The sequence below is a fragment of the Dermacentor andersoni genome, chromosome 5 (genome assembly GCF_023375885.2).
Source record: "Dermacentor andersoni chromosome 5, qqDerAnde1_hic_scaffold, whole genome shotgun sequence".
NCBI classification, from domain to species: domain Eukaryota; kingdom Metazoa; phylum Arthropoda; class Arachnida; order Ixodida; family Ixodidae; genus Dermacentor; species Dermacentor andersoni.
In genome coordinates, this window is record NC_092818.1 from 185,912,125 (window position 1) to 185,939,811 (window position 27,687).

Below are 27,687 nucleotides of genomic sequence, written 5' to 3' on the forward strand. Positions count from 1 at the left end.
TAATTAAGACACGTTTAGAGTATTTGTGGAAAAAAAGCAGGGAAGAGATTTATAGAACAGGAGTCATTGCAAGCGTAGGTAATGATCCGATATAGTGATAGAAGTTTTAAACACAAAAGTTAAGATCGAGATCACACAAAAGCCTATATGGCGATAGATGTAGAAAAACATAATTAAATCAAGCAGGCTAGGTGACTTTTTGTTTCTACCATGTGTCAACGATGATGTCAATAAACATCATCAGCAAAAAAAAAAAAACGCGACGCACGCTACAGACCGCAGCGCCAAACTTGTAGTCCAACGCAATCCAGTCCAAACCATTCTGCGAAATCCAAATCCAAAACACAGAACTGTGCCACTGTGGTTTAGTTTTGCTGGCGCGTTACCGGGCGTCCTCCCGCTAGTTTTATTGAAATGGCTTTAGTGTGCTGTAAAACTTTGTGACAGGCTTCCTAAACCTGGCACAGTATGTTTGTTGGTTGATCGGTTGATTGGCCAGCCGTTTCTGCGTGTGTGTTTTGATCGTCGCTCTTTATCCATTCACTCCGGAAAGAGTCGCTGTGTAAGTTGTCACGCATGATAAATTTTATATGTCGTGATGCTAAGTTGTGTCTTTTTTCGCGTGTTAACTGCCCATCTTTTCTGTCTTTCAGGAACTACGTGTAATTCTGATGAGGAGGGACTGAGCGAGTTCGGTCGATTGTAGCTAATAGAGATGCCACATGTTGTACCCGACTTCATTTGACGTATTAAGTCGCAAAATGTGTAATTTTCAACGACATGGGCACTTTATGTTGCTCAAGTACGGGAACGCCTAAATTTTTTGTTAGCAATACTTGATTCCTCTGTTCATAAGACACAGCTTTAGATGTGGAACGCCTGCTTGGCCTGTGTTGTTTATCCGACGTGATTGCCAAGTCAAACGTAACCTGTTTTGTTTCTTTATGCACAGCGAAGCACATAGAGGTCAGCAGGGATAGAGAGCAGATCGTTACTCATAGCTCAAAACGTTATTAGCGAATACCTTGAGTGCGTACAAGTGTGGCGCATTTAACTCGACGTGCAGACATCGACAAACGCTTCGAGTCCCACGCATCTCGATCCAAAAGCAAGAAGCTCCTAAATGCATGTTATGGACACCAGCATTGTAACTCGCTGGTAACGATGTCGGTTGACCGTAAACTAAAGCGGTAACAAGGCTAGTAGAGAAAACGCTTACATTTATAGTCGCGGCATACATATTTGTCTACCAACTTGTTTTCGCCTGTTCTGTACAGTGGTGGCAAGGAAAGAACCACAATGACCTTCGGCTGAATTGAACCCGTGCATACTGAATGCTGCTCCATTTCATTTCACTGTGCTGTGTATTTGTACAAATGACTACTTTCCTGAAAACATTACCATATGTGACGGGATGTTTGATGTGCTGCGTTCCGTCAGAAATGACGAAGGAATAATCTTTCCCTTCTCGTAATTTATTTATTTTATTTATTTACACTTTACCTACATCACCACAAGGCATTGCGTGGAGGGTACATAACACAAATAGCAATAGATTGTTGTACAAGATACATAATAAAAAAAGAACAAAAACACGAAAGTTATGCAAAATTATACAGAATATACAAACATTACCACAAACATACATCCTAAACAACAGAGACAGGTTATTTATGTTCCCATAAATAGGCTGTACATGTGCTTTGAGCCAGTATTAAATTATTTTTGTGATAAAACACTGCATGAATGACTGCACAATAGATATTTAATTACTGTGTAATTGTTAGGACTTGCCATAAAATGCACAAAGAATTACCCTGCCACCATGATTTCCTTGCAATAGAGTCTCCAGTGCTCTGAAATGAAATTATAAAACTTTGACGCGTGCACCAACAGCCCAACACAATTCTTGAGTAAAGGGGATATGTAGAAAGGAAATATATTTGACCGAGACTTGCTGCAGCTTGCTGCTTTTGCAGGTTGGACTGCCTGCAGCCATGACGCAGCGGCGGCTTCCAAGCACGACCGCGACTGCTCGCGATGTAAAAAGTGTTCCAGCCACGGTTGCAGACAAGCAGCTGATGGGGGAAGAACACTGCAGCCTGCAAGTGGCCTTCGAGGAACTGCAGTGTCACCTAAGGCAGTCACGGGACGAGATCGCCCGCCTTGAACGTGCCAAGGCAAAGCTTCGGGCAGAAGTTGAGGCAAAAAACATTAGCCTGGGCTACCTCCAGCAGCAGTTAGATAAACGTGACCAAGAAACGGAAGACTTGAAATCAAAGGTTGGTGCAAGGCTTACTAAACCGGGACTTTGAGGTGACTGAGTTGGTACTAGCTGACCTTCGAGCTCATCGTCAAGTGAGTCCTGCGGAAATGTGCAAGTTAGTGAAAGTATCGTGCATGGGAATAATTGTCATCCAGCTGATGGCAGTGTGAAGCTACAAAGGAAACCCATACAGGTTTCTTACCTTGTGGAATGCGCAAGGTCAAAACTTTGTCCTGCTTATAGATTTCTGTAGAACTGTTTTGCCATGTTCACTGTCTTTATGCTTTTAGTTGTTCATTAATTCGGTCATGCTCAGTGATCAGCTAGCCTCCTGGTTAGGTCAGATGGTAGAGTGACTTCGGCAAAAATTTGTTGGTTGTGGGCTTCATCCCGGGGTCAAAGTGAAGTTTTCTTCAAATACAAAGCTCATAGGCTTTGTTTGTCATCAGGGCGTTTTCATCAAAGTGTGCGAGCACAGGAGGCATCTGCAGCCATTGCCGTAGGTCGTGAAATGCCTGTTCCTGGTCTTCACCCCACACGAAGGGGACATCTCTGGTGAGATGTGTTAAGGGCCACGCGATGCGCGAAAATTCTGCAGTAAACCATCCGTAGTAGGCACAAAGGTGCAGAAAACGTCGTACAGCCTTTTTGTCAGATGGCTTGGGAAATTAGCAATGGCAACGATTTTATCAGGGTCAGGTCGGACACCTTCACGACTAACGACGTGAGTGAGAAGTTGAAGTTCTTCAAAACCAAAATGGCACTTTTAAGGTTTCAAAGTTAGACCAGCTGAGCGTATTGCTTCAAAGACCGTCTTCAGTCTTCGTAAGTGTTCCTCGAATGTGGCGGGGAAAACAATCACGTCGTCAAGGTACACCAGGCAGGTTTGCCATTTGAGGCCTGAGAGTGCTGCGTCCATTAGTCGTTGAGACGTTGCTGGCGCAGAACACAAACCGAAGGGGAGCACCTGAAATTCATAAAGTCCGTCGGGCGTCACAAAAGCGGTCTTCTCACGGTGTCTCTCATCAACTTCGACTTGCCAGTAGCCACTTTTCAAGTCCATTGACGAAAAGTAACGTGTGTTTTATAGCCTGTCCAGTGAATCATCGATACGCGGTAGCGGATAAACGTCTGTCTTTGTGATCTGCTTGAGTTTTCTATAGTCGACACATAAGTGCAGGCTGCCATCCTTCTTTTTCGCCAATAAACGGTGCCCGAGGGCTCTTAGATGGCTGCTTAAGTCACTCCACAAAGAGAGAACGCATTACACTGGGCACTGACACAACTGATTGCACATACACCTCATGCTCAACTGCTGAGCATGTTTGACAGGTATAGCACCTGTGTAGGTTTTTCATTATAATGTACTTGTCAGTTACAAGAGTCATTCAGTATGTCTCCATGATCAGAGATGAACCTATTTGAAGGACTGACCATTTAGGTTTCAAGAACCTGTCCCAGTATTTTTTTCCCTCTTGCTGTGCTAAGTGCCTGTGTACAGAGCAGTAGGAAATATAGGAAGAAGAAGCAAGGAGTTATGAGCCAAGCAACCTTCATCCCAGAGTAGGAAATAGCAAGCCAGTAGCGCTAAAGTGCACGTCCCCTCATAAATTCTTGTGTCAAAAAGTGCAGTTTCCTTTTACTTTCTTGTCTGGATACTTGCCACTGCACTTCCCGTATTGCTTGCAGCATAACAGGGACGTAAGTACAGAGAAGCATGGTGCTTGTTCTGTGTCTCTATTCTGTATGGTTACATCCCTGTTGCGATGCAAGCAAAATTACTGCCATTTAACTTGCCCAACTACTTTCTCATACTTCTTTATAATTTCTACCTATGGCACTGTGTGTTGCTGTTGCATCATGTGCCAAGCACCATAACGTAATCAGCTATAATGTAATTCAGCAATAAGAAATCAGACTGCTAGCCATGCTTCTATAGAAGGCCAAGCAGAAATAAATTGCATGCTCCTATCTGAGTGAAAGCTCCACAAAATGCGAAGCATTCATCATGTGTCATAACATAGCCTTCTGTATTTTTGCAATTCCTGCCAAGTTGCTCTCCAAACGATCCACTACAATGGCATGACATTTTCCAGACATTTTATACCTGTTGTTGGTAAAGCATGTACAACTTTTGCCACGTGGTTGCGCTGCTGTTCCTTTGCTTCTACATGACATCTGATGAGAGAAAGTTGACATGGCTCTAACTGTGTCGCATAGACTGTGACCAACTACTGCGGAAGTGGCACCCTCTAAGTGACCCTTGATTTTGTCAGTAAGCAGGCATTGAAAAAGTATGGGAGGCCATGCTTGTACATACACTGTTGTAATGCTGATTAACTTAAAAGCAACCTCACCTGCAGGGAAAAATGAAATTGTACTTGATATTATGGCAGCATAAACATCAAAATAAGTTGTACTCCAGGTCACACAAAAAGTTTGAAGTGTTATTAAAGCACTGAACCTGTAGGAGTTTAAAATATGGCCCAGCGTAACTTGTTGATTCTAAACTGCTTCCATTAAAAAAATTGTGCAGCCAAGTTGCCCAAACTTTACATTTTGCATGTTCAATCTGGGAAGTCCAACATGCAACAAAACCTAAAATCGGTGATACCTTCTGCTCGTTGAAGCTTTTTATACATTCCTATCTGTCCAAGATGTCCACAAATCTGGCCAAATGTAAATGTGCAGTCTTCAAGCTGTATAGTGATTGGCATTGCTTCTAGAAGAGTTCCTGTTATTGTTTGGCAGTGTGTTGTAAAGCTGTCAAACAAGCTGATCCATTAGCTGTGGCCCGCAAGGTAGGAGTTGATGGAAGCCAGCTGTATTATGTGGTAGGTGGCCATGTTCTGATTGAGTTCTCATCACTGCGTGGGAGAGCTGACGCTCACCAAACTGTCTTACAAACAGCATATAGTGATTTCCTCAGAGTTTTCAGATTAGTAAGCAAATTCATGCATGTTCAGTAGAAGTGTCACTGACACAGCTTTGGACATAGCAATAAATGGCTCATGCGTATAACATCACAGATGCCATTTTTACAGCTTGTACAGCACAACTGGAGATAAGCAGATTGGACCTACGTACGGCTTCTATTTGCATATTACTGTTGATCTGTTGAATCATTTGGCTTCTATGAAAAATACTGTTACCGACTTTTCGCAGCATGCAAATGAATTGTGGATATTACTTATTAATTTACTACAAAATATTCCGTATCGGAATGTTCCTAAATGCTTTGATCCTGGGTCATCTTAGTTGAATGTTTTCAGTATTGCTTTTATGTGATGCCAGTCATGCAACACACTGTGTAGTGCCTTACTGTTGCAACAACACATTGCAAGAGCACATTGCAACATGTGCTCATAAACCACGTCCCACCCTGTCCTTACACCCAGCAATGATGCAGCATGAACATAGCTCTAAATACAAGTATTTTCTTCTGAGAGTGTTATTAACAGTCAAACATTGTTATAAGAAAGTTGCATCCAGCATGAAAATACTGTTACGGAAGGATGAAAGAAGAGAGAGAGAGAGAGGAAGAAAATCGCGAGACGCTGGCTGTTGCATGTTGTTGCTAGTCAGCCATTTTTAACCCAATTGAATCTGCTTGTATATACATTGTAAATACAGTCTTATACTCCCAACATCCCCGTAACATATTGGTGGGAGGTGTGGGGTACCACGGCTGGAAACAGAGCTCCGTAGTGGATGTCACATCACCGTCCTCGCCATGAATGACGGTGAGCACTCGGGATCAACGTCGTTGCCACCTCCAACGTCACCATCGCACGCTACGTCACTGTCCCCTTCGGTTGTGGTTGTGCAATCCAAGGATCCCGGAACTTTCTGCGGAACTGATGGCACCGATGTTGAAGAGTGGGTGGCTATGTACGAACGTGTGAGTGGAATCAACAGATGGGACCCTACGCTTATGCTAGCTAACTTGTTGTTCTACCTAAAAGGCACGGCAAAGGCGTGGTTCAAAAACCATGAAGAGAAGCTGACCAGCTGGGACCACTGCAAAGAGAAGTTATTTGGCAGACAAGCCAGCCATAAAATTGCCGCAAAGCAGGAATTGCCCTTTCGTGCCCAATCGCCCACAGAGTCCTATGTTTCGTACATCCAGGACGTGCTCGCGCTTTGTCATAAAGTCGATCACGACATGACAGAAGCTGAGAAGGTCGGGCACGTGTTTAAGGGCATTGCTGACGATGCGTTTAATCTGCTCATGTGCAAGAGCTGCTCTACAGTTGATGCAATCATTAAAGAGTGCCGGCAATTCGAGCAGGCCAAAAGCCGACGCATCCTGCACCCATTCACCAGAATTCTGCCTCTCGCGTCACCCCATGGATCCTCCCGATCCTGTTGCGCATGATCCGGTGACCTGCCTGATGGCTTTGACTGACATGACCGACATGCGTGCTGAACAACAACGCGAGGCATCCTTACAGTCCATCATCGCCGGAGTGCAATCTGGCAGCACTGACAGCACATGCCGCATGTTCATGCTGCATGACAGCATCCTCTACCGTCGCAATATCAACCCTGACGCCCCTGAGTTGCTCCTTGTCCTTCCTCATCATCTGCGATCCGTCGTTCTCGAACAACTTCACCATGCATCGACGGCGGGACACCTTGGAGTTTTGCGTACATACGACCACATACGACGCCGGTTCTCTACCGCACTGTGTGTCGTTATGTCGCAACTTGCGAATTTTGTAAGTGCAGGAAGAAACCTCCCCTGCCACCAGTCGGCCGACTGCATCCAGTTGAAGTTCCCTCTGAACCATTCATTTGTGTAGGCCTTGACCTGCTTGGCCCTTTTCCGATGACGACTAGAGGGAATAAGTGGATCGCTGTCGCTACTGATTGCACGACACGCTATGTGATAACAAAGGCATTGCCGACTAATTGCGCAACTTACATCTCCGATTTTCTCCTTCACGACGTCATTCTCCACCACGGTGCACCTCGACAATTACTTACAGACTGCGGCCGCTCTTTCTTGTCTTGAGTTGTGGATGACTTCCTCCGCTCTTGTGCCACTGAGCACAAGCTGTCCACTGCCTACCACCCACAAACGAATGGTCTTACGGAACGTCTCAACCGAACAATCACAGAGATGCTGTCGATGTACGTTTCCAACGATCACCGCGACTGGGACGTCACGCTGGCCTACGTGACATTCGCGCATAACTCGTCCCGACATGACACCGCAGGATATTCACCCTTTTATCTTTTGTATGGTCGCGACCCCACTTTGCCCTTTCACACCATCCTACCTTCTGTGCCCCATGTTGCCCTCTGAGTACGCTCGTTAAGTCATCGATTTCGCTCACATGGCGTGTCAAGTCACCCGATCTTGTTTATTAGCCTTGCAGCATGTGCAGAAAGAGCGTTATAACCGGTGCCATCGCGATGTTCAGTTCGCTCCAGGTGCTTGGGTGCTGCTTTGGTCACCATGTCGTCGGGTCGGCCTCTCCCAGAAGCTTCTCTCTCGCTACACAGGGCCTATGAAGTCCTATGTCAAGTTAACGACGTCAATTATGAGATCGCGCCGTTACAGTTTCATCCATCCTCAAGTCCGCTGCCGGTTGACGTCGTGCACGTTTCGCGGCTGAAGCCATACTTCGCTCGCAGTTCTTTGCCTACCATGCGCCGAGACGGCGCTTCACCACTCGGGGGTTCTGTTACGGAAGGGTGCAATAAGAGAGAGAGAGAGGAAGAAGACCGCGAGACACTGGCTGCTGCGTGTTGTTACTAGTCAGCCATTTTTAACCCAATTGAATCTCCTTGTATATACATTGTAAATACAGTCTTATACTCCCAACATCCCCGTAACAATACCTTCATTATATTCTATATTCTTTACACACGAGAAACATATTTTATTGGCTTGTTATATCCAGTGATTTGTTATATCAGTGCTCACTATATTAGACAGTTCTAGCAGAGCATTTACGATCTGCTTCACTCAGACCGGCGTTTCGTAACAATTTGCACACAGCCGCCCAGCACAATGCTACCGAGAACAGTGATGCGTGTGCACACAACGCTCATAGTGGCAGCGGAACGTCAAACACTGCCCACATTCCGCTGGGAACCCGATTGAGCGGAGCGTCGGGGTGTGTCCAGTTGTTTTCTTTGTCGTTTTACAGCCAAGCTGAGAGCACGTCACTGGCGACTCTGGGAGATGCACTTGTTAGCTAAGCGAAATCAGTGCAGTCTATGTAGCTGCCAGTGCACGTGAAATGTGTGCGGAGCGGAGCATAAGCAAACGCTCTGATAAAACTTTCTATTGAAGTTCAACTGTTACTTTTTATTTTTCCAGTCAGGTTGTCATCATTCACTGGTTGAGCCAGTCAATGAGTATTTTTAAACACATCCATTAACGTGATCAGCCTAGAGCATAGTGCCTGACACTTTATTTATTTATTTATTTCACAATAACCCTAAAGGCCCACTAGGGAGGGTATTACATAGGGTAAAAGTTACATTGGTGAGGCAAAGAACAGTGCATAAACGTAAATACAACAAAAAGACAAAATTGGGGTAAAATAATTACAGTGCATCAATGTAAAAACACAGAAAAAAACAAATAAAAATAGTTATCAGTACAGCAACATTAAATGATTTGCACAAACTATGACGTCTTCTGCTCTTTGATGCAGCTCGAGGAGCAGAACCAACGGAATACTGACCTCGCACAGCAGCTCGCAGAAGCCCAGAAAGCAAATTCTGGAGGCTTTGGTCCATATCCTCTGCCACAGTCCTCAAAGAAGCAGCCATTTCGCTACCCTGTGGAAGTGGGCGTACAGGATTCGGACCAAGAGGACCCTTCTGTGTGGTGAGCTTTGTTGCCTTACACCTGTGATATCATACTTAGGCGATTTAGTTTCCACACCTGTTTAGAAACCCTTAATGCCAAGCAATGATGTCGTTGGATATAACTGTGCATTAAAGGGAAATTATATCAATTAGTAATTTAGATCAAGGGTTAGAATTGTGCTATCTGCCGTAGGCAATCTAAAATATTTGGTTCAGCTAAAAAAACACCCTGTATATGAGGATATGCGTGACATGACATGCCTGCATATGATGGCATGAATGTGATGACATGAATTTGGAATGCATCTTGACATGCAACACCTCCACGCATGAAATGCAGTACGTGCATGTGTAATTTGACATGCACACAATGAGAATTGAGTGCAATTTGACATGCAGCATGACACTTGTAGAGTCAAAGTTTCTGCAACAATTTGTAGTTCCATTTGACTGCACTCGGCCAATGGCAGTGGAGTGGTATGTGGAGTGTCGCTGCATTGCTCCAATGCTAATTGCATTACCGTCGACAGTTATCACGAGATGGTTTCTGTCATAATTTTCTGTTCAGCTTTCATTTGGTCATGATGGCACATCCTCCGTTATAACTGCACAGCCACATTGTGCATGCGTAATGCTGTTTCTAAGTGTATGATAGAGCTACTGCGGAATCCTGGGCCGGTATAACGCGAGAATTTCTTTTGACTGATTCTTTGTCTTATCATCTACCACTCACAACCAGATAATCCTGCTGATAATGTAGGCAGAGCGTCAGTCGGATCACTGACAAAGTGTGAGCAGGAAAATTAATTAATAGAATCGTTAGGTAATTTTGGTTTAAATGCTCCAAAGTCTGAAGGCTTCGGATATCATCTTTCTTCATCTACGGATTTGTACCAATGGATATGCAATAGTACTACCGTCATATAGCACATATTTAACTGTATCGCAACCCCTGCAGTCTACAAAATACACCAGGAATCTGAAAGTCTTGTCAGTCATGCACACAGCAACAGATTGCGAAGCACATAGCTCCCCTTATGTCGTGTTAAGGTGTTTACGAAGCACAAAATGGTCTATAGACCTCTCCCTGTTTGCAAACAGTGTGACGTCACTGTGAGTGCCTCTCTTATCTGCTGCACCTCCAAAGTGAGCACTGGTTGGCAAAAGAAACGTCTATGCGACCTGTTCTCTCTGCATAAGAGTGCTGCCTGTACATCAACTGCTGCGATCGTAATTCGGGTATATTGCTATTTATTGAAGTGATAGCATTTACGAACTGTGCCTAGAAAGTATGATTGTCCCTGTTTTACTGGCACAGCAACGTAGCATAGTTGCCGAGTGCATGGTTCCCCAAAGTCAGCATGTAGTGATTTCGTAAGTGTGTGCCTCTTCAGTAGATCAGACAGCCACGAAAATTTATCACTCTTCAAAAGCAAACAACTTATCACAGATGATGCACATTCTCACGATACCTGTAGTTTTAAACAATATACAAGATGAACTTCGTCTACGAATATCAGCCATAACCATCACGGCAGCTCAGTGGAGCCATACCAAGTGGCGGCGCCAAAATTCAGGTGAGGGAGGAATGCAGAAGCACTTGTTACCCTACTTTAGGAGCACAGTAACATACCCCAGGGGTTCGAAATTGATGCACAGGCTTTCCTCACAGTGTCCCCCATAAGCCGCTGTGCAGCTTAAGGATGTTCAATACCATGATTTAATTTTATTTATCAGCCACGATCATGTGAATGTACAAAGCACAAGCATACGTAAATACATAATCCATTGAGTAGTAACTTCGTTGTGTCTACTGCCTCCCTTTGCTGCTCTCAACTTTACAAGACCCAACTTTTGCATGTTTATGTGCATCATCACTGCATGAAGTCCGTGCCGTAGAGATGAGTATAACAATAAAGAAAAAGAAAGACAGTTCAGTTTTACTTAACCCTTTCAGGTTCGATTTTTTTCGCCATGTGCGACTGCCCAGGGTTGATTTTTTAAATTTCAGATTCCAATTTTTCTTAGGGACTTATTTCGATAAAAATTTACCATAATTTTTGTAGGGTGACCGTAAAGTGAGAAAAGTATATTTTGTGTTCGTATATATGTACTCTTCATTCATGAATAACAACAATGAAAAAGGAAATAAACTTATAAGAATTAGAAATTTGATGCATTCTTATAGTTCAAGGCTTGAAAATGCGCACACGAGAATATTTCGCAAGACTCAAATGTTCCTGCTCTTACACTAATATGTACATTCATAGCATAATCGAACTACGTAGGTGCACGCACTCAAGAAAACTGTGATTGTGTGCCCGTCAAAAAAGCAAAACATGTGACAAACTTCCGCTAATCTTCATTTTATCGCCAACCAGAGGCAATTAGTTTTCGTGAGTCTCTGAAAAATAAGCAGTGGAAACGCATGCACGGCGGCATCCTTCCTATGCACACCCCCTGTGAGCACTAAACGAGCGAGAAACAAGCGGTCGCCCTTTGAGCGATTAGTAACGAGATAGCCATCAGTTTTGTAAGCGCAACAAGCGAAACTCGAGGCCACCTGTTCGCCAGCTTTCTCCACGACGCCTCCCGATCCACCAGCAACCACCATTGCGATGATCCAGGCCGTCGTCCGACAGGAATTTGAGAATATGGGTCTGAACTCCGTGTGTTCCACATCTCAACCCAGCGTTCCCCAGTTCTCTAGCAGCCCTCCTCGTCCTCGGCAGTCCTATTCCGCCACATCTCGCCGCAACCCGTCCGATTGGCGTACCCCTGATGACCGGCCGATCTGCTTTCACTGCTGTCGCATAGTCCACGTTGCTCGTCACTGCCGCAACCGATGGCCACCACCTCCTCGAACATACACCACCGCTTATTCCCGCACCTTTGGACCTTCCGTTCCCTATACCACCCGCCATGAATCCACTGCCGCTGATGCTCCTGCTCCGAACCTTCGGTACAGCCGCTCACCCTCACCTCGATGCCATCAGTCTCGTTCGCCCCAACCCCGTCGCTTCTCTTCGCCGCCTATCGCCTCCCGAATCCAGCTGGAAAACTAGGCGCTGCAGCTTCTGGAGGTGAAGTTGCGTTGTCAACCCTGCCCTCAAATCCTCTGCTCACGTTACCTACGAACCGAAACCTCCTTGACGTTGACATTGACGGCTATCCTGTCACGGCACTCGTCGATACAGGAGCACATCTTTCAATTATGAGTGCTGCCTTCCGACGATCACTGAACAAGCTCTTCACCCCAGCGTCGGCATGCGGCGTCCGCGTTGCGGATGGCGGTACTGTGCCTATCATCGGCGTGTGTACGGCACGCGTCAGCATCGCCGGCCGCCACACTCCTGTCCTCTTCGCCGTAATTGCTCATTGCCCCCACGACCTCATTCTCGGCCTCGATTTTCTCTCCGCACATTCTGCTTTTATTGACTGCTCTTCCAGTACCCTTCGCCTTGAGTTGCCGATGCTCGCAGAACCTTCTGATGCACTCCACTGCCGCTTACGTCCCACCGGCTTTCTTGCCTGCAGCCAAAGTCAATAGCCTACATTGAACTGTTGTCTTTCCCACCAGTTCCTGAAGGCGAGTACCTCGTCACTCCTCTGCCCGACATTCCAATAAGGTATGACGTTACAGTGCCTCACAGTATACTTCATATTACTGGGAACCGCACTCGCATGCCTGTCTGTAACTTTGGATTGGCAAAGCAAATTCTACCGCAAGGTATTTGCCTTGCCACCGTTGATTGTCTCGGCGACCAATACGTGGCAGCGTTATCGACCGATGGTTATCGCGAGCTTAGCAAGCCCCTCGCGCCAGCCTCAAGTGCCGATCCCAATATAAAGAAAATGGTTGCGACGGACCTGTCCTCGGCGCAGGCTGAAGAGCTTTGCCAAGTATTATCGTCCTACCGAGATATTTTCAACATCGACGATCGCCCTTTAGGCCAGACGCTTGCGGTCAAGCATCGAATTCTTACTGGCGATGCTACGCCTATTCACCGATGACCGTATCGAGTTTCTGCGTCGGAACGCCGAGTAATTCAAAACGAAGTCAACAAAATGCTCGATAAAAACATCATTGAGCCTTCTTCGAGTCCCTGGGCGTCACCTGTGGTGTTGGTTAAGAAGAAGGACGGCACTTGGCGCTTCTGTGTAGACTACCGTCATCTGAACAACATTACTAAGAAGGACGTCTACCCGCTCCCACGTATAGACGACGCCCATGACTGCCTGCACGGTTCCAGCTATTTCTCGTCTATTGATCTTCGTTCGGGATACTGGCAGATTGCTGTTGGCGATATGGACAGAGAAAAAACCGTGTTCATCACACCTGATGGCCTGTACCAATTTAAGGTAATGCCGTTTGGATTATGCAACGCCCCTGCCACCTTCAAGCGCATGATGGACTCCTTGCTCGAAGGTTTCAAATGGTCCACATGCCTCTGCTACCTCGACGACGTCATCGTCTTCTCGCCAACGTTCGACACTCACCTTGAACGTCTCACAACTAGATGTATTTCGAAAGGTGAAGCTGCAACTTAACTCGTCCAAATGTCGTTTTGGCCACCGGCAAATTACTCTTCTGGGCCATCTCGTTGACGCTTGCGGAGTACAGCCTGATCCCGACAAAACTCGCGCTGTCAGAGAGTTTCCAGTTCCGAAGACAGCCGCAGACGTTCGAAGTTTTGTAGGGCTATGCTCGTACTTTCGTCGTTTTGTTCCAGATTTTGCGACAATTGCTAGACCCCTAACTAACCTTTTGAAAAAAGGCGTACAATTCTCGTGGGGCACTGGAGAGGCCGCTGCCTTCTCTCATCTCGTCACTCTTCTAACCTCACCACCCATTCTCGCCCACTTCGACTCTGATGCCCCTACAGAATTGCATACAGATGCCAGCGGTCATGGCGTAGGTGCCGTCTTAGCCCAGCGTCAGCGTGGCCAGGATCGCGTTATTGCTTATGCAAGCCGCCTCTTATCACCATCGGAGCGCAACTATTCCATTACGGAACGAGAATGCCTTGCTGTTGTCTGGGCGGTTGCAAAGTTCCGTCCTTACCTTTACGGTCGCCCTTTTTCCGTAGTCACTGACCATCATGCTCTCTGCTGGCTCTCTTCGCTAAAAGATCCTACAGGGCGGCTTGGTCGATGGGCTTTGAGGCTACAAGAATTTTCATATTCCGTGGTGTACAAGTCTGGCTGCCTGCACCAAGATTCTGACATCTTGTCGCGTTACCCTGTTGACGACTCTGACTCCTCTAATATTGCCAGTGCTTCTTGCGTATTTTCTGTATCACAGCTGCTTCATTTCGCCGACGAGCAACGCCGTGACGCCTACATCAGAGCACTCCTCGACCATTTTGAGCACTCTCCGGCCGATGCTACACTACACCTCTTCGTCCTCTGCGACGGTACTCTGTACCGTCGTAACCTTCATCCGGACGGCTCTGAGTTCCTGCTTGTAGTACCTAAACACCTCCGCTCCACCATTATAGAGCTCCACGACGCATGAACGGCCGGACATCTCGGCGTATCTCGGACCTATGACCGTGTACGTCGCCGTTTTTTCTGGCCGGGCCTTGCCCGTTCGGTACGACGTTACGTCGCTGCTTGTGAAGTTTGCCAACGACGCAAGAAGCCTTCCCAGCTCCCCGCTGGTTACCTGCAGCCGCTCGACATCCCTGCCGAACCCTTTCATCGTGTCGGCTTAGACCTTCTTGGCCCATTTCCGGAATCTACATCAGGGAACAAGTGGGTTGCAGTCGCGGTGTACTACGCGACCCGCTACGCCGTAACCCGTGCTCTTCCGACCAGTTGCGCAAGCGGACTTCCTCCTACATGATATTATTTTGATGCATGGTGCTCCGCGTCAATTGCTAACAGACCGTGGCCGTACGTTTTTGGCCAAAGTCATCGATGACATCATGCGTGCCTGCTCAATACGGCATGAATTTACCACCTCCTACCATCCCCAAACGAACGGCCTCACTGAGCGCTTGAACCGCACCCTTACAGACATGCTATCCAAATACGTTTCCGACGACCACCGTGACTGAGACCTGGCTCTACCTTACATTACCTTTGCATACAACTCTACCCGTCTCGAAACTGCTGGCTTTTCCCCGTTTCACCTCTTGTATGGCCGCGAACCAACGCTACCACTGGACACTGTGCTTCCGTCCGCCACAGCTTCAACTAGTGCTTATGCTCGTGATGCAATCGCCCATGCTGACCACGCTCGCCAACTTGCACGCGCTCGTCTAGAAGTATCTCAAGACAAACAGAAGCAACGCTACGACCTCCGTCACCGTGATGTCCATTTTTGTCCAGCAGCCTCGTGTTACTTTGGTCACCTTCACGTAAAGTTGGCCTATGTGAAAAACTCCTTTCTTGTTACATAGGCCCATATCGCGTGCTCTGCAAAGTGACCGATGTCACCTATGAAATCGTTCTAGCCACGCCCACTACGTCCTCCGCTGTGACAACCAGTGACATTGTCCACGTCGCCCGATTCAAGCCCTACAACTCTCCACCCGCCTTGGATATTTAACAGCACCGTGACGGTGCTTTTGCCGCCGGGGGGGTAGTATTACGATATGATCAAGCTATGCTCAAGAAACGAGCCGCCGCGAGAACGACGACGAAGTTGGTCGGTGCGCTTGGCGCGAGCGAGTGTCGGCCTGGCTGCCTGGCTCCAGTGTAAATAGCCTGTAAATAGCGTCTTCTGTCTGTGTCTTTCCACATGCAACAATACCAATGGAAGTGAACGAGCAAGCCAAGCGAGCCTGCGATCACTGGGAGACAATACAGATAAGTATAACTCGCTGGTCACCGGATCTGGGGCTGACGTCCCTCGAATTTCACTCCACGACCGAGCAAGCCCCCACACCCCCCCACAATATTTCTTGGGTTATCTCTCACCATAGGGGCGGGCGCATGCACAGAATTTTACAGTAAAGCATATGCTACTTTGAGAGGTCTGGCATCTGGCATTAGGTGCAAAGCTCATCACCATGCATCTGGGCTGTACTGTGACACCACAGCTGCATTGTGCACTCATTAGTAACTGACAGGAAGTCGTACCTAAGCTGTGTAAAACCATACGTGCTCAAATAGTGTGGAAGTATGTAATGTCACTTTGTTGTTGGTGCCAAACAGTGTGGCAGTGATGATGTTGATGGCATTTAAAAAAGGCGTAGGCCATTTCCAATAATTAATTGTGCATAATCTAACACTTTCATGCCGTGGTCACCCACCCATTTGATGTAGGTAAAGTAGATATTTTGCTAGGTTTCTTTGTTCTTGTTTTTGAATTGTTGGGCAGTCCTTTTAAATGGTTGTCATTAAACACACTCAAAAGGGCCGCATAGGCCCCACAGCCCAGCTCCACGGGCAGCACGCTTCAGGAGCCACTTCAGACAAAGGGTTGCACAAAGCCGAGCAGCTGACGTATCATTCACTGCCACAGGCTGATTGTGAATGTGTTGCTTCATTTTGCAGGACGTTGGATGGCATGTCACAGTTGTTGATGGCCCGAATGCAGCAGGAGATGAAAAGCTTGGAAGAGCTGGGTGGAGAAGTCATCGAAGATCTACCGTCAAGCGATGGGTCAAGGACACCCCTGCTCAGCCACGACCAACCACATAAAGGAGCAGCAAAGGGAGCAGACGAAGAAGACACGAGACAGTATGACAGCAGCCTGCAAGCTGCAATGCGGCTTGTTGCCACACTGACTGCGCAGCTTAACACGGCCAGGGAGAAGGCGCTGGGCCAGAGGGCAGCACTGCTCTCTACTCTGGCAAGGCTTAGAGGTAAGCCACAGGACAGTGTGACAGCTGTTATAGCCACAGCCAGAAAGCAGTGACCATGTTTTGGAGCCAATGAGCGAGAAATGTCCAGGAGTGAAATCTCTTCCCTAGCAAAACTAGCTAATGTCATGAGTGTGCAGGGCCACACACATGTGGTCATTACAATATATGTGATTTTGCCCTTCAATACAGGCTGTCTCACATGCGGAATCCCATCCATTAATGCAACATTGAATGAAAAAAGTGACACGAAACACCACCACAACAACCAATACAATATAAAAGGTAAAGAGAAGGAAAGAACATTGTTGGCGAGTGGCCCGGGGCTGTTTCTGTGAGGTTAGAAATTGGAATACAGCCTCAGTGCCCATGCAAGATGCCGCAGCTGTGCTGCCGTTTTCGTCTTGCAAGTGTAAAGACCTTTGTGCCCTGGTAGGTATTTGTTGAAGGGAATATTTGTTGCTATAAAGGTGAACATAAAGACAGAATATGACACAGGTGGCAACTTGCAACTAGTTTATTCAAGGTGCAGTCTTGCAGTTATGTCTGCAAATAGAAGGTAACCTTCCGTGTCTTTCATTATTCTTACTTGTGCTAATCCTTTTAGCAATAAACATGTCTTCAATTCAAACTTTTCCATGACATTAACACCCCACAGCAAAAGCATCATTCCGATGAGAGTAGTGTGCATTCAAACGACAGTGCTTGACCAGTGTGCTTGGGAATGCTTGAGGTGCTCGGGAATGAAATGAATGAAACCATCGCGAAAAATGACATTGATGTGTGTCACTGTGTTCATTCCAACATACGTTTATTATTATCTTGGTTTCAAGCATCAACATTACGTAGTTGGAGTATTTATTGACTATTCAAAATCCTTTGATCGAATTAATCATACCACACTTTTCAAAAAGATAGAGCATTACGGATTCCATGGAGCATTTTTTACGCTTATGCAAAGCTACTTGAGTTATCGCCAGCAGCAGGTACAACTGAATAGCTACAACCTTTCGCTCCCTAAACAGTGGCATACCGCAGGGAAGCATCCTAGGGCTTCTACTTTTTAATGTCTATATTAATAACATAGTAAAAATAGATGAAAATACCCAATTTATAGCATATGCTGACGATGGTAGTTTCTTTTTCTTGGGATCAGATTTATTGGAAATTCAAACCAGAGCAAATAACGTACTCGGAGAACTGCATGCGTGGAGTATGAGCAACTCACTCAATATAAATACATTTAAAACAAAAGCAGTTTTATTTAGAGCTAAAACCAAGGAAGTCAACTTTGATTTGGTGCTTTTTCTTGGTACATCAAAAATTGGAACTGGTTCCTGCTGTGAAATGTCTTGCTATGCTTTTTAATGAAAACATGTCCGGATTCGCAGTCTGATTCTATTTGTTCCAGCCTTTCTCGCATGGTTGGTATACTATCGCGCACACATTTTCTTTTGCCTGAAAATGTAAAACTGTTGTTGTATAATTCACTTTTCCTTTCAAAACTGTGCTATTGTTACCTTGTCTGGGGAACCACAACAATTTCCAACATTCTGAGGCTTTCTAGATTACAAAAAAGAACCGTCTGTTTGATTGTAAATGCTCCACATAACGCACACACAAGGCTCGTTTGTAAAAAACTAAATGTAATACCTGTTGTCGACTTGTACGATGCTTTACTAATGACACGCTACAAACAAGAAATTAAAACAAACAATCTATACTCGAAGAAACTTGCTAACTTGACAGAAAGAGTGACTGCTTATGATATGCGTGAAATCACTTCTTGGTTTTTGCCACAGACTCATACTAACTATGGCTGACAGATTATTGTACTACATACATTGCGTAATCTTTTAAACCAATGGCATTGTTTACTGCAGTCCTGCTTTCTTTTTATGTCATGCCGTAAAGTATTTCATTTTTAGTGTTAGACTTTTAGTAGTATATTTCACATGTATAGTTTTTGTCATTGTATGCTTGTCGCATACGAACATTTCCTTTTACCCCTGTCAAAGTGCAATTACCAGGTACAGACCCTGTCAAGCCTTCTGTGGCTTTTAATCTGTGCCCCCAGCATTTTTGTGCATGCTGTACATGTACCATAATGCCGAAATAAAAATGAATGAATAAATGAATTTCAGAGTTAATGATGACATCTCATTGTTTGTGTCGGTGATTTGGCGCAATACGGTTTAGGGACCAACATAAAGGAATGACGCATTTTCACAGAGGAGCCGTGACAGGAAGAGAGCTGGGTGCTAAATAGGCACGTTAGTCATTATAGTCATAGCTGTCATAGAGGCTCTTCCTGGAAGCCTGGTATGATGCATACCCTGTTGGTGTGCGCAGTGCCATCAGAGGCATAGAATAAATTTGAATTCAGGGGTATGAGCGGTTTCTGATTAAATGGTAAATAGAAGTCTTATAGTTCCCTGTTTTACAAGCATTAGTGCACACCATTTCGCCCTCTAATTCATTGGCTATGGTTGCACTGTACATACTTATGTCACATTATAATTGTTCATAAAATCGAGGGACTGACGGAATCCCATCTGGTCAAAAAAGATCATTGTCAATAAAACACACGGTGCGGAGGTAAAGTATATTAGTGAAGCAGTATTATAATATTAGTACATATTGTGTAATAACGCTTCGAAATATACCTTACCCTGGCCGGCACCACGTGCTTTGTGTTATGCTTTATTGACTGTAATCGTTAATATTTACATGTTGCGTACAAAAAAACCAGCGTCATGCTACATTCGTCGCTTTAGTATATTAATTCAAATTCAGTAGACTGCGGACTCTTCTTTCCGTTTGTGTGCCAGATAACCAGCCCAAGAGGCAAGGCGAACGTACCAGCCGGCCAGCGTTTAGCGGATCAAGACCCTCGGATGAAAGTTTTCGTGTCTACTTCACACAGCAGCTCTCTGCAAGCAGCCCCAATACAGAAGTGTCCCAAGGCACCCTACCAGAAGAGGAGCTCGAGAGGGTTTGTCCGATCTGCGAGGTCCTCTTCCCGCGGCGATACACTCAGGATGATTTTGAAGGTCACGTCCTGGAGCACCTTTCAGGGCATGCACTAGTGCTTGATCCAGCACAGTAGACCCTATCAAAAGGATCGATTTTATTGTTATCAGTCCATAGAAATTGTTGCCCATATATGTTGTCTGCTGTGTGTATGGCTGTTGAGCACACAGCTAATCTTATGGCACACAGATTCAGCCAGTCAGAAAGCATGTTTAATTTAACTGCCTGGTGTTCAACAATATGCATATAGCCTGCATGGTTGAATTTATTGAGGTGTACCAAATATATAAGTGTTGCAACAATACCTTGATTTGCAAGAGTTGGTTCATATTGACAGTATTCATATAATAGCGCTAAGGACAAAGACGAAAAGAACACATATGGTAGGACTGGCACCGGTTTCAGTACTTGTCCTGCCATATCTGTTCTTTTCATCTTCGTTCCTAGTGTTGTTATGGGGCCGCTATAAGTGTTGGTTGCAGGCATTGCGTCATGTTGTGGTGCATGTCGGTATTGAATTCATAGATCACATTATCTAAGAAAATGTAGTGAGGTTCATGCATTCACTCCCGGCCACGGTGGCCACATTTCAATGGGGGCGAGATGCAAAAACTCTAGTTCATAGATTTAGGTGCACGTTAAGAACCCCAAATCGTCAAAATTAATCCGGAGTACCCTGCTATGGCGTGCCTCATATTTTGATACCGACTTTACATTAAGAGGAAGCTTTAGCTCGGGCCCAACTCCGACGCGGCCTATTCAAATACATGTAAAACGCAAAAACGTTTTTATGAGATAACCCCTGGACCGATTTTGATGAAATTTGTTGCATTTGAAAGAGAAAGTTAAAGTCTAGTGACTGTTGGAAGCGGAATTTCGATTTAGGGCTTGAATTTTCTTAAAACGATTTTCAAATATTTGACCGTTTGAAAAATATAGAAGCACGAAGTTCACAAATTCATAGCTCTGCATCAAGAACTGATATTGCGGTTCTGTAAACGGCATCCATTAGATCATTCAAAGCGGACAAATTTAATATGTCATTTTACATCTTACGTGAATTTGTTACGTTGGTTACAACGGTTTTGCAAAAGTTGTATTTACCTATGATTAAATTTTTTTTATATTCATGTGTAACATATCAATTTTGTCCGCTTTAGATGTACTATTAGATGCAATTCCCAGAATTGTATTATCATTTTTAGTTGTTTAGTTACGGAGTTGTAAACTTGATAGTTTCGTTTTTAGAAAACTTTCGATTTTTGCCAATTTGTAATAAAAAATTGACGACCTAACTCGAAAATTCGAAACCAACAGTCACTAGATTTTAAGTTTGTCTTTTAAATGCAACAAACCTCGTCAAATTTGGTGCAGTGGTTGCCGAGAAAAACGAATTCTCCTTTTACATGTATTTAGATAGGAGCACTCGAGCTAAAGCTTCCTCTTAAATGAACCATATTAAGTGTAAGCTTCATCCCAGACATTTATCTGGTGTTCCCATTCAAAGAACGGAAAAAAGGAACTGCTGTCATTGGGCAACAGCTCAACTGAGCTTAATGAACTTTACAGCATTTAAAAGAAAAGTACAAATCTAGTGACAATATGAAGAGATGTCATTATTTAATCCTCCTGTTATGTTTTTAGAAATTTCAGAACCTGTAAATCGTGTATCATTCCTTGGCTGAATAATGATAAATATCAGCTGTCCAGAAACTGCAGTTGTCAGAGCATTTAGATTTTAAAGCATGTTGAGCAACATTATCCAATCGCGTGTTTTATTTCAGTATCTTCTGCTCACAGTTCATGTGCTGAGCTTCTTACGTGGAACTCTGTTCATTGCGTGCTGTGAAAGCAGGTATTGCAGAGAAATGAGCTGCAAGCATACTATTTGGCTACAAGAAAATAAAGAAGTCAAGTGGATGCATCATCACAGTCAGCTCGGTAGCAGACCAAAGGTTACGTCTGGTATGTTGCAGCCAACACAAGCACTGTATGCCCGTGCAGTTGCATTTACATTTCACGGCTACATATTGCCTGTGTATGAAGAAGGCAAGACGAGGACAAAGTGCCTGCCACCAGTGTTGGTGGTAGGCACGCAACCAGAGCTTACACTTGCCCAGATTTTTGGCCGCTTGACGCCCACCATTTCTTGACACTCGCCTTTGACGTTCCTCGTTGTTCCGCGTGACACCTGTGACGATCATGCATCTGTACAGAGAAGACTAAACGCTGAGCTGAAATAGTCCATTCCTGAAAAACTATGACTGCTTGACATTGCCATTGCCTTTCGTCTCACTACGCTTGCTGTTGTCTTTTTATTGTCAGTACTTAATAAATTAAATAATAATTAAATAATAAGTGGGGAGAAAGCAGGCTGGTGAACAAGCAATTGGCAACTACAACGTAGATTCTAGGAACGCTAGAGGAGATATGCTGGTACAATTTGCAGAAAGGAATAAGCTGAGAATAATGAACGTTAAGAGACAGAAAGAGAGCGGTTTGGATCACAGAGCAAACGGGCATAGCCAATATTCTAATTTACATTAAGAGAAAAAAATGGTGCTGGGAAGGTCACGTAATGCGCAGGTTAGGTAACCGTTGGACCATTAGGGTTCCAGCATGGGTACCAAGACAAGTGAAGCGCTGTAGAGGACGGCAGAAGACTAGGTGGGGCGATGAAATTAGGAAATTCGCGGGTGCTAGTTGGAATCGGTTGGTACTGGACAGGGGTAATTGGAGATCGCAGGGAGAGGACTTCATCCTGCAGTGGACATAAAAAAGGCTGCTGCTGATGATGATGAATAAATGTACTCAGGGACGTTAATCAAAATTATGCTCCAACATCTGCAGCAACTGCATTCTAAGGAGGCCGGTATGCAAAACTACTTGTTTGCAACACTTTGGATGCGCATTAAGGAACCAGAGTTGGTCAAAATTAATTGGGAGCCCTCCACCCACTACGACAGCTCACGTAGCCCGTTGTGTTGCTTTGGGATGGTTAACCTAATCAACCATTCGATCAGTTAATTAGAATTATGCTTCCTATTACTTTTTTCTCTCATACGCGTATCAGTTTTGTGGTTGCCCAGTGAAAGCATTTTCATGTGCCCCTTGTGCTGTAAAATACAAATTAATTAATGCACTTTTCACAAACAAGTCCATGTTGATCCCATGAACAATATGAGGGACTCATCTGGCTGATTCTCTCAGCCAGCACCAGCCATGTTTGGAGATATGACATTTTTGTGAATTTAATGCTAATGATTTGTTTGAACCTTTCAACTTGCAAACTCGCTAGAAAGGCTCTTTTATAGCACTTTAATGTGAAGATTAGATTTGAACTCAAGGTAAAGCCTCTTTTCAAGAGACACAGATGTAGGAAAAAATATGCACGCGCAGGTCCCGATACCAGGTTGTACAATACAAGCTGTCTACTTAGTGAGTTGTTTCACATGTCTTCTGGGCGTTCTTTTGTATTTAGAGCATTTACTAGCCATGACAGGGTGGCATTAGCCACAGTGTGAATTTGACAGGGTAAAGGGCTATGCAATGATTGCTGTATTGCATTTGTAAGTGAGCGCAGTTCTTAATTTGTTAGTACAGTCACCGACAAATGAAATTCAATAATGTAAATTCTGTGCATTTGGAATTCGAGTACCGTATGATGGTGTGCTGTGAAAAAATTTTTTTGCTTATTATTCAGATACAAAATCTTTAAATCACTTGTGCTCCTCATATCTATAGTTTAGTACATACTGTAGTATTTACTTTTCACTGGTGCACAATATGTAGGTACCTCCTGCAATATCACGTTTTCTTTGTTGCCAACTGTACGCATTGACCAAATAGGCTACTATTTAAACTGGTTCATTTTTGCCCTGTTCACATGGCGTAGGCAGATGCAGAGAGCTGCTCTCTGCAGTGTCATTCGTGATGGAATTACCATTTGTCCAGTGCTTTTCTGGCAAACCCAGAACACTGCCAGTGCACACTGAATGCGTCATGAGAGATTCAGCTTTAATGCATGTGGCAAATATGTATTAACATGTTGGTGCTTTCAATGACATTGCAGTGTTTTAACAACAAGGACGTTCTGCTGTTGGGCACATTTGATGGCTATAACATTGCAGTGGCCACATATCGTTGGGCTTGAGGTGTAAGGAAAAACAAATCCCTATATGCTGAGCTTTCAGTGCTGATTTACGAGACCCCGGTTAGTAATAAATATTTTGGAACCTACTACTCTGGTGCCCTTCACAGCTCTCTGCAGCTTGGGGACTTAGCTACATAACTACATGTATTAGTTAAGGTTATAGCAAGACAGTTTAATGGTGTTCTGCAAGCACATATATTATTGAACAGGGTGAGTGAACTTTGCTTTGGGATGTAAAACTTCATCTGCTAAAAAAATATTTTAGTTTTCTGGTAATGGACACCTAGTAATATAGAGAAATGATAAAGCCTTCTTCAGCTGTTTCTTTTACCTCTGCTTACCACTGAATCTCCACACCTTGATCGAGTTCAGTGTGTTTTCAACAAACACACATACTACAAGTTTGCTTTGCAATAAGTGTTGCTGAATTTTCCATCTAACTGTCAGCGAATGACACTGTGACACTGAGTCACACTTGCTTGAGGTGACACTGAAGCTGCCCATCTGGAAAGTGTATTACTCCATTTCGTCTATAAAGCTGCCAAAGAATTGAAAGGAAAATTGAAAATGAAACTCATGGTTGCTAAATTATGATGCCAGAGTCAAGTTTGTCAGGTGCTCTGACAAAGAAAGCAACATTGCGTGCATGCTGGCACTTAATTATTGACTGAGTCAGGAACTAGGTGCACCAAGAAATGTAAATTAAGTACTGAATAGAGAGAAAGAAAATTAATGGGCGAACATCCAGAATTGCTTCACCAGACCAACTTGTGCTGCTTATTGTCCGTTAAGTTTCTAGAAATTGGTTTCTGCCTTTACCTGCATGATGGTTCGACCATCATGGGAATGATGTTAACATATGCACGATGGAGTTAACAGGCAGTATAGTTCCTTCTGGCATTTCACATCAACCTTCTTCAGGCTAGTTTGCCATTACAAATTTATCTCTGAATGGTAGCAGTAGGCCATTTTGAGATTTTACAGGAACAAGCTGTTTAACAGAAATTGTCAGCCAATGTTTTCACTTTTAAAATGCTGCTGTATTCAGTATTGTGAAAATTCCTTGATAAATTGAACTAGCTCTCACAATACAACAGATGAAAGAACCCATTACTACGTTATCAGCCAAGCCATATATATATAGTCAATGTGGTACTCACCATTCCGGTGATTGTTGAACGCTTGCAATGCGAGAGTGCCCTTTAGCTGTACAAAACTACAAGGAAGGGTAAGGGGTGCTTATTCCTTGTTATTCAAAGTTCTAGCATGTCTGAAAGCTCTGGCACAAGCACATGCAATCATTAAATATTAAATTGTTAGCCCATAACTATATGCCTGGGCAATGCCAAATGGTGATGGTTCCTTTTTTTTCTCCCCCTAATGGTTCTGGAGTGACTGTGAAGAGTGCAGGCACTCTTGTATCTTCCAAAGCCATTGTAAATGCTATACTTTCAGCCTGAAAGCTGCCTTCACAATCATCGTTCACATATTTTTTTTTTTTTTTTGCTTTCGTGGTGGATATCGTAACTTTTTATCCTTGAGCACCAAGCTGTACTTGTGGCAGCTTGTACCAGTATTGCCAAGGCTTTGTCCCACTTCTCAATACAACACTTGACCTGCTTACAGAAAATGGGTTGTGCTTGTCAGATTTTAGTGCGCATGTTTCAGAAACCGTGCATACTATTTTGTTGTTTACGTTCTTTTCATTATCATGCATTCTAATGATTAGGTTTAAAAAACGATTAGTTGGTTAAGGGGAGGTGCCTTATTCCTTGAGCAAGATTCTTTGCATAACATTGTGGATAATATTTAATTGTAAACAGTGCATGTAAAAATTTAGGGAATTTTCACAGGCCCAAGTGTTAAAAGTTAACCTTTTCCTATGGGGCATTGTATATTGCACCACTCACCTGAAGACAGCACCTCAAACGAAAAGGGGATGGGATTTTCCTGCAGGCTGTTCTATGAATTTGGTTTGGCACATTTCTTGTATGCATGTCTACCAGATGTGCAAGGTATCCGAGGACACAGCTTTGAATTGCCATAGACGTTAACTTTCTCATTGTGTCTGTCCAGACCTTTAACATCATCCACACCGACCCCTCTGTGACCTATCTAGCACATTTATTCCAGGGTGTCAGCGTTCAGTACGACACTGGAGATGAAGCAGTGCATCGTCCTAGTCCCCTTGCATGCTGACTTGGAAGTCACCACCTTCTTGAATGTTGTGAAATGGTTTGTTTTCTGGGTGAGACAAGAGTTCGTGGCCAATTATCAGCTGAGACAAAGACAATTAATCACTGTCAGCCGTCATTCAGACGGTTTAATTTCTTTAGCACATGAAGGTCATGATGAGCGAGAACCTTGAAAAGTCCATTATGGCCACTTACGGTCAGCTTCAGGTGGCAGAATCAAAAACAAGCTTCCTGTGCACCATTCTATTACGCCCCACTTCTTAGTTACGGAATTGCTTGAGCCCGTAGTGCCTGCACCACCCAAGAACATCCGGTTGCGAACTTCAGCAACAATGTCACCCTCAATATGGCATCCTAGTTCCGAATACCTAAACCTGTAAGCCGCTATGTATGGCAGGCGTCACCACTGAGAGAAAGACTAACAAACAGCCACACTATGATAAATACTTGCTAATGACCGTTATTGTAGTAGCATTGCCTAACGTCAATGTGCACCATCTGATTGGAATGTATAGATATTATCAGTCGAATTCAGGCAATAATTTAGGCTGAAGATGATTTTGTTTGTCTCAATTGAAAAGCAGCAAAAGTATCAGTGAAAAATATTTGGAACGAGTATACTGAATCTCGTCTGAAATTTACCGATGTCATTGTCCTCAAGTACCTCGCACACCCAGTATATTGTAACAGTAGATATTTGCAGCTGTGTACAGCATCATTTCTTTTGTGACCAACTAAAGGGTCTGGCTGCTGTGTTGAGACCAACATAAACGCTTAAGAGGTAACTGCAAGTTTTGTGTTTGGATATATTAATATATTCAACACACATGCCTGGAAGCATCAACATTACAAAGATGCTATCTCACCACGTATTTCAGCATCTCTACCTAATTTTCATTCAGACACCAACAGTTTACATTATAGAACTGGTTGTGCACTTTACTCATTAACATCTCTGATTTGCAAGTCGGCAAAATACTGTCTGAACAGGTGCTTTCTCAGATGTTTTTATTTAAACTTCAATCTTTTGTTTTCTTGGAATGGTTGCAACAACTGTCATGAGGAGACAGATGTGATTACTGTTAATATCTGCAATAAAGTATGTATAAAGCTTCTCGGTGCCCAATTTTGAGTTCGTTATTTCACATGTATACACCAGCGAGGCCTGGCTTTTTAACGTTGGAAAAGTAATGGATACTGTTCCGATTATAATGCAAGCTGACACTGCTTTGCAGTAACAGCCATGGTCTTACTGAAACCATCAACTAACGCTTGCAAAACTACCTTAGCTTTCCCTTACACCTATAGCTTAAATGGGCCATGACAAAATTTTCCGAGGTTGAATTATGCAATGCTTTTGCTCAAACAAACTTGCGGCCGACCCTCTAGTATATT

At 44.2% G+C, this 27,687-nt stretch overlaps 1 protein-coding gene across 2 annotated transcripts; it reads left to right on the plus strand.

The window, feature by feature from the left end:
- Positions 1–27,407, plus strand: LOC126531727 (uncharacterized). Of its 2 annotated transcripts, none has more exons than XM_050179420.3 (5): positions 1–562; positions 1,964–2,282; positions 8,941–9,116; positions 16,604–16,914; positions 19,743–27,407. In XM_050179420.3, exons 2-5 carry the CDS (start codon positions 1,998–2,000, stop codon positions 20,018–20,020), a joined length of 1,050 nt encoding a protein of 349 aa, XP_050035377.1. In that variant the 5' UTR covers positions 1–562; positions 1,964–1,997; the 3' UTR covers positions 20,021–27,407. The 2 variants fall into 2 exon arrangements, with proteins under 2 accessions (XP_050035377.1, XP_050035375.1); XM_050179418.3 differs by having other exon boundaries at positions 2–562; positions 1,980–2,282.
- The last annotated feature ends 280 nt before the right edge of the window (positions 27,408–27,687 follow it).